The sequence below is a fragment of the Macaca mulatta genome, chromosome 1 (assembly GCF_049350105.2).
Source record: "Macaca mulatta isolate MMU2019108-1 chromosome 1, T2T-MMU8v2.0, whole genome shotgun sequence".
NCBI lineage: Eukaryota > Metazoa > Chordata > Mammalia > Primates > Cercopithecidae > Macaca > Macaca mulatta.
The window spans coordinates 154,509,538-154,521,640 of NC_133406.1; the positions used below are offsets into that span (position 1 = coordinate 154,509,538).

At 35.1% G+C, this 12,103-nt stretch overlaps 1 protein-coding gene across 4 annotated transcripts in view; it reads left to right on the top strand.

Moving 5' to 3' along the window:
• Window positions 1-12,103, top strand: part of COL24A1 (collagen type XXIV alpha 1 chain) — a 398,071-nt gene that overhangs the window by 55,279 nt on the left and 330,689 nt on the right. For all 4 annotated transcript variants that reach the window (XM_077987934.1, XM_001109249.5, XM_015144267.3 and 1 more), the window contains one exon: window positions 928-981. In XM_077987934.1, the coding sequence (XP_077844060.1) occupies window positions 928-981 (54 nt within the window). The remainder of the gene's footprint in view (window positions 1-927; window positions 982-12,103) is intronic.

The following is a 12,103-nucleotide window of genomic DNA, read 5'->3' on the forward strand; positions in this document are numbered from 1 at the left end:
GTAACGCCTAGTCTGTTCGAGCCAAGCACATGATGGACTTACCAATCAATTTTCTCTCATTACTCCGGGGTGAGGGACGTTCTGTGGTGCTGGCACGCAGGATGGAAGGCACCAGCTCAGCTCTGGAAGCGGAAGTGCCTCCTGTGCGTCACGTGAACCTAGCTGGTCCCACCACAGCCCGTGAGATTCTCTCTGGGAGTCCTACCAGGCTGCAGGTCCTCACAGAAACGGAGTAGGGGTGACACCTCAACAGCTGCTTCACAATGCACTTGTAGATTTTTTAGGGAAACTACTTTCAATTTTCTTTTCTTTTTTTTTTTTTTATTTTCTGAGACAGAGTCAGAGTTTCACTCTTGTTGCCCAGGCTGGAGTGCAGTGGCGAGATCTTGGTTCACTGCAACCTCCGCCTCCTGGGTTCAAGTGATTCTCCTGCCTCACCCTCCTATGTAGCTGGGATTACAGGTGCCCGCCACCATGTCCAGCTAGTTTTTTTGTATTTTTAGTAGAGACGGATTTCACCATGTTGGCCAGACTGGTTTTGAACTCCTGGCCTCAAGTAATCCACCTGTCTCGGCCTCCCAAAGTGCTAGGATTACAGGCATGAGCCACCGTGCCCAGCCCTACTTTCAATTTTTAAAACACGATAGACCTTGGACTGAGGCGAAGTTTGATAGCAAAAGCCTTATTACAGAAAAGAACAGAGAAAACAGAGCAAGAATATGGAGGTGGGGAAATACAGTCCAGTTATTAAGCCCTGGAAGAGATAAGGAAGGGCGGGAAGCCTCAGAAACGGGCTCAAAGATTGTGAAGATTGGAAATGATTGTAATAAGAGCTGATGTCTAAGATTAAAGGGAGCTTTAATTTTCAAGAGAATTCTAATTTTCAATTCTCTTTCATGACATTAAACTTCTGTGTTTTGTTTATAGGGTGATCAAGGCCTTTCTGGATTAATGGGCCCCCCTGGTATGCAAGGTGATAAGGTAAGATGGAATTTTACTTGTTTTCTTTTCTGTTTTTCTTTTTTTCTTTTGTCTTTTTCTTTAGGGATCCTTGTTCTAAAACATAACTGGATGATATATGGATCTTGGAGGTCTTCAGTCACTATGATCTTGTTTTGAAGTTGAGCCTAAAACTAATGTTTTAAAATTCCTTTTCTCAGCAAAAGAAAATTAGGATGCCATCATCATCCCGGAAAGTGGTGCCCACAAAAGGCAGAATCTTGAGAAAATAAAAGAAGACCCTTCAATTAATGATGGGCACAGAATTCACATGCAAGAGAAAGTCAGTCACTGATAGAATATTGAAGCTTTCCTTTTTTAAACTATATTAGGGAAATGACCTACTTCTGAGACCTTGAAGTCACTTTATGACTTTTATATGCCCAAAGTGAGGTTTACCTGCTTATAGGTAATACATATGGATTTGTTAAGGGGTTCTCATTTTACTGGGAAATAATAATCTCTGTCTTGAGGTATATACAGATATGAGGCGTGAAGGGTAGGATGGAAGTGAGGATTGGGGATGGCTAGTAAAAAACAGTAGTCATGTTCATATGACTAAGCTTTTTGTGAGGTAGAAAGGAGTACTGACACAGTTGCAATAATTATTTTATAAAATATATCTTGTAGTTTCCTGGATGAAAGAGGTATAACTTCTTTTCTATCTGGTCAGCTTGTTTTTTCCCAAACACTAAGTTACTGATTTTCTACAGGGAATGAGGAAAACAAAAAATTTCTTCTTAAGGTGTTAAGAGTACCAAAATATTGTAGGGCAGTATTTGACTTGATATGGATGTCTAAATACATATAATAATGAGCTGTGTTGTTGTCTTAGTGTTCCATATCCCTTTCCTCTTGGGAGACTTATGTTGCAAGTGGTATTCAGGCTCTGGTTGCTTGGTTCAAATCCCAACTGCCATTTTGTAGGTTCCATCAACTTTGGACAGATTGCTTAACTTCCAAGCTTCAGTTGCCTCATTTGTAAATTGTAAGGATAATACTATCCACTTCATAGGGAGTTTGGGGGAAGATAGAATGAGACAATCCTTGCAACAACGTATCACATAAATAGTCAGCCCTTAATAAATGTAAACCATCAGCTATTTATATGGTTTTGGAAATAATCCTGACCTGTTTTGCTTTCCTTCATGGCCCCTATTATAGGGCTGAATTGTGCAATGATGAAAAAGTACTCATGAGAGTATTTTGTCTTCAATGACCACACCATTATTTTAATGTTCTTCAGACTAGTCTTCATCCTAGACATTAGTTAGAATTTGGTAACTCCCTTGAGATTGTTGGCTGCCCCTCAAGGAGACATGAAACTGCAGAGTGATCATTTCTGACAGAATTGATCTTGATACACAGGCATGAATCTGTTTATTTAATGCTACTGAGTATACATATGACTACTCATATCTCTTAGGCGATTGTACTGACATATATCATCAAACAAGACCTCATAATATGGATATGCTCTCAATTACTTTAGTTGATATTAAAATACAGTTATTGCATCCTATGCAGTGATACTGTATATGACAGAAGAATAATCATTACTTTCTGTAGTTAAATGATGTCTGTGGTTCCTGAAATTAACACTCCAGAAAGGGACACACTAAGTAAATGTTGAGTAGTTTTTGTGTAGAAGAGTATATAACATGCAATCTCTGGGAATACATATTATTCATAGACCAAAGAAAAAAATACTTTGATTTTAACTGTTAGAGCAGATTATTGTTTTAACTTTGAAGTTGTACTTGTTTAAAGCAGAATTACTAACTTTCAGAGACCTGTGTACATGTTATATGGCCCATCAGTATTTTAAAATATTAAGAATATATTCTTTTTGGTCTGTGTAATATTATTTTGCATTCTTCTTTTCTAGTAAAGTCATAAAACAGCATTATTTTAAACATACTGGGCCATTAATTATCTTTCACAGATTTCTTGTTTCTCTTATATGATTTTTTAAAACCTTTCAATCTGGCTTTTATTATTAGCTGATAGAAGTAGACCCTATAGAAGTCGGGGATCTTGGTGTATTATCAATTAGGAGCTATTGCACGATCTTCTCAAGCTAAAATTTAGTTGAAAGTATTTAGAAAGTGACTTACTTTCTGATAAAAGAAGAATCCCTGGTTCACTGTGCTTTGACAGTAGTTCAGAATAGTGTTGAAATATTTGAGATTATTTTGTAATATTTCTTGGAATATTTTCCTCCTTTTCAGAGTGTTTCTATTAATGGAAACTGTGTACAGATTTTTGAAAACCAAGTATAACTAGGAAAAGGATACAATGACTCAATTTAAGCCTAAGACTAATTCTCCACCTAGCGGGCTTGAGACAAGTTTGTATCATACTCCTTGTGGTGTGTCTTACTTTGATATGAGTATACAATAGAAATACATTCAAAATGAACTTGATATACTTTTCCTGTGGTTTGTATGGAAAAGGGAAAGGACAAGACTCATTATTACGTAGAATGTTCAGGTAAAGAGCTATTTTTTTATTGAATTTGGTTCAATTTGAACTAATGTGGTTCATTTTTGGACACTTAAGGCACTCACAGAATTGCTTCCTGCAAACAGGATCCATGCTAAGATAACCTAGAATAGTGGCTCCTATTAGCTGTAACCTAGGGACTCCTATTCCTTCATCCTTGCAGTTCTCCCCGAAAGTGCTGAATGAATTCTCAAGATCAATACAAAGATTTAAGTTATTCATTTTCTAAGTGAGAAAACAAACATAAGCCCAGAGTGGTTAAAATAATTCTTCAGGGTCACTTTGAGAGTGATGGTAGGATACTGAAATTGCTGTGCTTTTAACTATTCAGTTCATATTATGAGAGATGAAAGGGTACTTAGGTTTTGGTTAATACGAAGTAATTATATCTTTTTATCTGTTAAACTATTTTATGAATTACTATTGTAACTATTACTACTAACATTTAAAGTAGCTATTTTATTGTGTACAGTGTTCTAATCTGTCTGCTGAGCAGTTTCTTTTAATCTTTAAGACAACTCATTGAAGCCAGGAGCAGTGGCACATACCTATAGTTCTAGCTATTTAGGTGGCAAAGGCAGGAGAATTGCTTGAGCCCAGGAATTCCAGGTTGTGATGTAGCACGATCCTGCCTATGAATAGCCACTGCACTCCAGCCTGGGCAACATAGTGAGATCTTGTCACTTAAACAAACAACGACAACAACAAAACAACCCATTGAGACAGATACTATGTTTGGTATGTCATAAATAAGTTAATTGAGGTGTATGAGGGTTAAGTCACACTTTCAAGGCCATGCAACTATTATTTGGAAGATTTATAACTCAAATCCAGGCCTGTTTGACACATATGACTGTGCTCTTAATAATTTGGATACTGCTTCTTTATTAATTAATTAATTATTTAGCACCCATAATGCAACTATTTGTTCCCTTAATGGTGTCCCATAAATTCTGTAGGCTTACTTTTTTGGGGGGCTGGGGGGTCTGTCTCTATTATTTCAAATGACTTTTAAGTTCAGAAATTCTTTCTTCTGCTTGGTCTAATCTACTGTTGAGGCTCTTGATTGTATTTTTTTATTTCATTCATGGAATTCTTTAGCTGTCAAATTTCTGTTTGGTTCTTTATTGTGATATCTATTTCTATGGAATTTCTCATTCAAATCATGAATTGTTTTCCTAATTTTGTTGACTTGTCTATCTATATTATCTCATTTCTCACAGAGTTTCCTTAAGATTATTATTTTGAATTCTTTTTTTTCTGGCATTTTGTGTATTTCCTTTGATTGATACCTGTTACTGGAAAATTATTCTATTCCTTTGGAGGTGTGGTGTGTCCTTGCTTTTTCATGTTTGATGTGTTCCTACAATGATTTCTACACATCTGGTGGAAAAATTACCTCTTCTAATTTTATGGAGTAGGTTTCCTAGGGAAAGACTTTTTCATATGAACTGGTCTTGGGGTATTGTTTTGGTGGGATATATTGGCTTTGGTTCTAGATGGAAACAGTAACGTAGTCTCCATGTAGTTTCTTCAGTTGTAATCCATGCTAGTGACATTTATGAGTGTCTCGGTAGCCTAGGCCGAGAGAGTTTGTGATGGTGGTGGTGAGGCTTTGTCAGGGGTGGGCTTGCCAGGCTGTTTCTCAGGTCAGGGGCATGTGCATGCACATGGTAAGTCAGCCAACTTAGGGCTGGGGTTGGGGCTATGGGTCTCTTACTCTGGCTGGAAGCATGTTAAGTCAATATCTGTTAGATACTGGTATTTAAGTACATCTGACTATCTCTAGCATTTTGCAAGAGGAAGTAAAATACTGTTTTTCATGAAAGCCAAGGGAACAAATATAGTTTTGGATGACAGATAACAATGACTTCATTATTCTTTTTCTCTGGAAAGTACCTGTAAATATTAAAATATTTCTAATATAAACCAAACTCCAGTAATCCTTAAAGCTAAAATGTCTGCAAGAAAGTTATGTGAAATACACTAATGACTGATAAAAACTGTTGAGGTAAATAAATAGAAGATTAACGTAAAAAAGAGTCTTGAAAATTGAAAGTGAAAATGAGATAGAGAAGGCAAGCAAATTAGCAGCAGTATTCTCTTCAGTCTTTAATAGATTTTTTGGTTTGCTTCTTTCTTTTTCCCGTTTTTCCATCCATTTCCACTTTTTGAAACCAGTATTAACATTTTTAATGAGCAATATGTTTTCCCTAGATTGACTGGTTATATTGCCTTAACTAAGCAACTTTCATGTAACTCTTATTTTCCTAGGAACTGAAGTGTAGTTTTACTTCTTACTGAGTGTCTGAATTTTTGCCAAAAAACAGATAAGTTTGATCCAGAGTGCATGCTTGATTGGATGGAAGACACGAGTCCTAATTCTGAGTTTGGAATCAAGATAGATTTTTACGTTTTTTAATATAGCCAATCAGTTGCTACATTAGAATGGAAAGCCTTCTATTTATAATTATAAGAACATTAGCAATCCAATCAATTGAAACAGTTTTTCTAAGTTCGAGACGATAAGCCATATTGAAGTAGTTAAGCACCCCTTACCACAACTCAGAGCAGTTGTGAAATATGATGCACACATTTTAAAACAGATTTTTGTAAATAATATATGACAATATTTTTCTGGATATTGAAAAATCCTCTCAGTTTAGTGATAACTATAAATCCATGTGAATTTTTATTTTACTTTGAGAGAATTTGTTCAATTATTTTTTAAAAGAATCTTTTCATTGCATATGAGGCACACAGTAAATATCTGTATAAAGTTGGGCAGGAATAAAGAACCAAAAGCATCGGGTGGAATGCACTGTGACTTATCAGTCACCCCCAAAGTGTGCAGCTCTTCATAAACTTTTTAAAGCAAGGATAGTACTAAGGAGCTATATTAATACTGAATATAGATAATCACAATGACCAAAAAAAAAAAAAAAAATCAGAGTTGGCATAAAAATCAGTGCCTGAAGAAAGATAATGGAGAATTCTACTGCTCTATAGCCAGCTCTATAGATCATCTCTCACTGGCTTATTATTCCTATAAAAATCTGCAGAGCTGTGTTTTACTTTGAGTTGCTTCCCAATTCAAGTGTAGTACTGAGTCTAATACAAATGCTGCTGCTTGGAAGTTGTGCTGCCACCACTGTTACCATCTCTGCAATCCCACTAATTCCACTAATGGTAGGGGAAGCTGAGAACAAGGTATCACAGTACTGAACTCTCCAACAGGCAAGCCAGTGGTTGCCAAAGTGGCGTAGTTTTGGGGACTTTGAAAACTTCCTTGCGTCCAAAGATATTTCCCTCAGTCTGGCTCATATGATTGAAATTCCAACATTAATGACAAATTCATTTGGCTAAAAGTATTTCAGTTTCCAGAAGTCTTTGTAAATATTTCTGTGTCCTCAGAATAAGCTGTGATCTGTGATTTAGCATCATTTTAAGAATTCATCTATCATACTGTTTTTCTATGTGAGGGCTGGTTGAGAGGTACTAGGGATCGATGGGACCACAGAAAAAGCCAAGTACTACTTAAAAGAGATTAGCAAGTGAATATTGTGAGGAGTTTGGGACTAACATTGGCATGAGTCTGTTGTATGCCTTAGGGAAGTATGTTCTAAGTGAGAAGGTGGGTAGAATAGAGAGGTTTGTGTTGTATTCGTCCTATAATTTAAGTCTCCCAAAGTTCTCCAGCTATCTGGGATTATTCTTTTATTTAATATTTAAAAAAAAAATAATTAAAATCTTTATTCTTAAAACATTAGGAACTTTAAGGCCTTACCCCAAGAAGTGCTTACATTATTCTGGTTGTTGATTTTCATCTTGTTCTGAATTCTTGCTTAGGGATTCTTTTTTGATAACTATACTATCCTATTTTATCACTATTTCTCAATTTTGCCATAGTTTTCTCTGGTTGTTTTGGCCAAACCATGGTCATAGGCCTTTGTTGTATTCCTCAAGGCATTGCTGACATGAGTCCTGTAATATTTGACGAACTTTAGTAGAGAGTTATAATTACCTAATCTGTAGAATAAGGATATTACGTTGTAGAGAAAGAAAATTTAATGTTGGCTTTTAGACAACAATGCAGTAACAGTGGCTAAGGGAAAAATATATGGATTTAGGAAATATAGTATAAGTTGCTTAAGTGTAATGTAAGGGCTACATTTCATTCACTGTGGTATTGCAGTTCAGTGTCTGGCACATAACAAGCACATATTATGACTGAATGAATGATAATGCTGCTCTTAGATTCAATTGACTCTGCCCCTTCACCTTGCTTGCTTGTCAAAGCACCACCTCCTCTCCGCTGTCTTATTTTCACTGAGTCCTCTGGCTCCAACCACCCATCATTTTATTTCAGGTTAGCTAAGTAGAACTACTTAACCTGTTACTCATCACTCAGTGATGTTGCCTTTTACAGGATTATGCACGATGGTTAGCTCACCTTTGCCTCAGCTTCCCGAGACTAGACAGAGGCAAAAGATCCAGGAAAATTGCCTCAAGCAGAAGAGCAGTTTTTTTCCTTGATAAATTCTGTAACTAACCCTAAAATTCTGCAGCTGTTTTAGTCACATCTTTTTGTCCTGCAATTTGTTCAGCAAACCACTGTTATGTAAATGATATACATATATGATATCCAGTTGATATGTATATCAACTATATATGATGTATATAGTTCCTGCCTTCAAGTAGCTTACTGTCTTGAAAAGAAAACAGTTACAGACTGAGCATCCTAAATCTAAAAATTTGAAATCTGGAGTGCTCCAAAATCCGAATTATTTTGAGCGCCCACATGATGTTCAAAGGAAATGCTCATTGGAGCATTTAAGATTTCAGATTTTCAGATTTGGGAGACTCAAGTGGTGTAATGCAAATGTTCCAAAATCTGAACAGTTTCAAAATCCAAAACATTTCTGGTCCCAAGCATTTCAGGTAAGGGATATGTAACCTATACAAAAGTAAATAATTAAAGTATCGTAATAAATTATAATTATTATATATTATGTAAATATAAATTATATTTATATATTATGTAAATATGTAAATTATATTTATGTTATACAAATATATAAAAATTGTTATATTTATATATTATATAAATAAATTATGCTATGGCAAGTGTGATTATGAAAATATGAAAGAATTATTATAGTACATAGTTGAGCTTCACATAAGCCTCCTGGAGGTGAGGGGTGGGTGGATACAGGAATCAGGGAAAGAGGTGGCATCTGAGATGATTCTTGAGGATGAGCAGAAGTTATCCTAATGATACTGCACCTAGTGGACAAGTATGCTGTCTACACATAGATAACACATAAGCAAAGGCTGAGAGGTAAGAAACACTTCTTTGTTCATGAATCATGAAGTGTGAGGGAGAAGGTGTCAAGAGATAGAGCTTGAGGAGTATTGAAGTACCAAATTATAAAGGGATTTATAAGCCATGTTAAAGCATGTACATTATTGTGTAGTAGAGAGGTACTACAGGATTGTAAGAAGGGGAGTGCCAGAGGCAAATCCTTTAGTCTCCAGAATTTCTTTAACATTTTTTATGAGTTCGAGAGAGATATGCTTCTACCTTTCTGAAACCAGGCTTATGATAGAGAGTGGGGGTGATTATACAGAAGCTGCCTTGTGCTATGTAGAATACTTTCTCATATGTTGGAAAAGTCTTTATCTCCATGAATATAAGTTCTTCCCATTTAATGGGGGAAAAGAAAACTGTTAAAAGGAGTAAACCATTGATAAATAAAGTTAATAACATGTAAATTATAGGGGCATTGAGAATAATTCTCAATATTTATATGCAGGCAGTCCTTACTTTGTGTGGTTCCTATATACATATATTCTGGTTGCCACAATTTAATTACATAGCATCTGTTCCCAAAAACATAATTAATATTTCATTTACCACAGTATATTAAGTATGATTAACTACATAAAGTACAGACTTTGCTACTGGCCCTTTAGTCCACAAATCACTGCATAATTAATGGAGTCCATCATGACCAATTACCAATCAAGTCATTTCATTCACTCTGTTGGTGATTGCTCACTGTGTATCTGTTATTCAATCAGGTACAGACACTAGAGTTGTGTTGTTTCCTTGTTTTGCAGTGATAAACCCAAGCGATATTTTACACAGATGAATAATAGAAAGGAGTATTAGCTAACAAAGATGAAAGAACAGCAAATAAAGGAATAGTGATAACAGGAATTTTAAAGAAATAGCTGACCATGAGATACTGCTGACATTTAAGACTCTGCATATGCAGCCATGGAAATTTATTGCTGGTGAACTTTTAGACATAAATGAGTAAAGTGGTTATGATGAATAGGACAAGGATGTTCCAGAGGAAGTGACACTTTCAAAAAATAAATCTTCACATTAGAAGAACTCTTGGAAATATGTCATGACATTGAAAGTGCAAAAGATGAAATGTTGGGAATAGATCCGTACTTAGAAGCGAGTATGACAATTTGCCAAGGCATAGGAAGTATGCTTGCTTGGTATGATAATTTAGACTACAACAAGAAGGCAAACACTTTCAAACTAATTTTGATAACTTTTTTCAAAATAAATGATGCTTTAATTTCTAATGTTTTCAATTATACTGTACTAAATTAATACTAGTATTTTTTTTTATTTCTCCATGCAACTATAACCAACAGTAAGAGAGTTTTTAACATTTTGACAAAAATATTTAAAGGCCATGGAACAATTGTAAATTTCCCCATTGCTTAGTAAGACTGCTTTGTACAATTTCAGCTTGCATAGTTATTTTTATTGTCCTATACTATAGTGCAAAGTGAGGAGGATCTGTGTATAAATGATACTACTGTTTTCCTTATGATTAAACATTTTATTTACATATTCAAATCTTAATTACTGGGAGTAGTTTGAAACTGGTTTCTTTTGTAACCACTAATATTTCTGATTTTGATTCAATTGTGTCTTTTTTTTTTCTGTCCTGTGTGGTCACCTATTGATAACATATTTTTAGGGCTCAAATTTTTGTTAATGTATTTATTAAAATTGAAGTCTATATAAAATTGGATTATAAGCTCCATTTATTATTGGAATTCTTGCTGAGGCAATTTTTTTATTTATTACTTTAATTTTGTAGGTACATAGTAAGTGTGTATATTCATGGAGTACATGAGATATTTTGGTACAGGCTGCAATGCATAATAATCACATCATGGAAAATTGGATATCCATCCTCACAAATATTTATCCTGTGTGTTACAAACAATCCAATGATACTCTTTATTTATTTTAAATTGTACAATTAAATTATTATTTACTATAGTTTCTCTGTTGTGCTAACAAATATTGGGTCTTATTCATTCTTTGTAACTATTTTTTTTGTACCCATTAACTATGCCCCTTTCCCTACCTCCGCCTCATCTACTGTTCCCCTCCCAGCCTCAAATAACCATCCTTCCTTTCCTGTCTCCATGAATTCAATTTTGTGATATTTAGATCCCACAGATAAGCAAGAACACATGATATTTGTCTTTCTGTGCCTGGCTTATTTCACTTAACCTAATGACCTCCAGTTCCATCCATGCTGTTGCAAATGACAGAATCTCATTCTTTTTTGTATGGCTGAATAGTAGTACTCCATTGTGTATATGTACCACATTTTCTTTATCCATTCATCTGTTGATGGACACTTACGTCACTTCCAAATCTTGGCAGTTGTGAACAGTGCTGCAGCAAATTTGGGAGTGCAAATATCTCTTCAATATACTGATTTCTTTTCTTCTGGATATATACCCAGTAGTGGGATTGCTAAATCCAGTGGTAGTTTTATTTTTGGTTTTTTGAGGAACTTCCAAACTGTTCTCCATAGTGGTTGTACTAATTTACCTTCCAGTGAATTGTATATGAATGTTCTCCTTTTTCCATGTCCTCGTCAGCATTCTTTTGGATATAAGCCATTTTAACTGGGGTAAGATTGTAGTTTGGATTTGCATTTCTTTGATGATCAGTAATGTTGAGCACGTTTTTATATGCCTGTTTACCATTTTCTTGTCTCATTTTGAAAAATATCTATTCAAATCTTTTGCCCATTTTTAATTGGATTATTTGATTTTTTTTCCTATAGAGTTGTTTGAGCACCTTGTGTATTCTAGTTATTCATCTCTTGTGAGATAGGTAGTTTGCAAATATTTTCTCCTATTTTCTGGGTTGTTTTTTCACTTTGTTGATTGTTTTCTTTGCTGTGAAGAAACTTTTTAACTTGATACAATCCCATTTGTCCATTTTTGCTTTGGCTGGCTGTGCTTGTGGGGTATTACTTAAGATATCTTTGCCCAGACCAATGTCCTGGAGAGGTTCCCCAATATTTTCTTGTAGTAGTTTCATAGTTTGAGGTCTTAGATTTAAGTCTTTAATCTATTTTGAATTGATTTTTGTACAAGGCAAGAGATAGGGATCAAGTTTCATTATCCTACATATGGATATCCAGTTTCCCCAGCACCATTTATTGAAGAGTGTCTTTTCCTCAATGTATGTTCCTGGCAACTTTGTCAAAAATGAGTTCACTGTAGGTGTGTGGATTTATTTCTGGGTTCTCTATTCTGT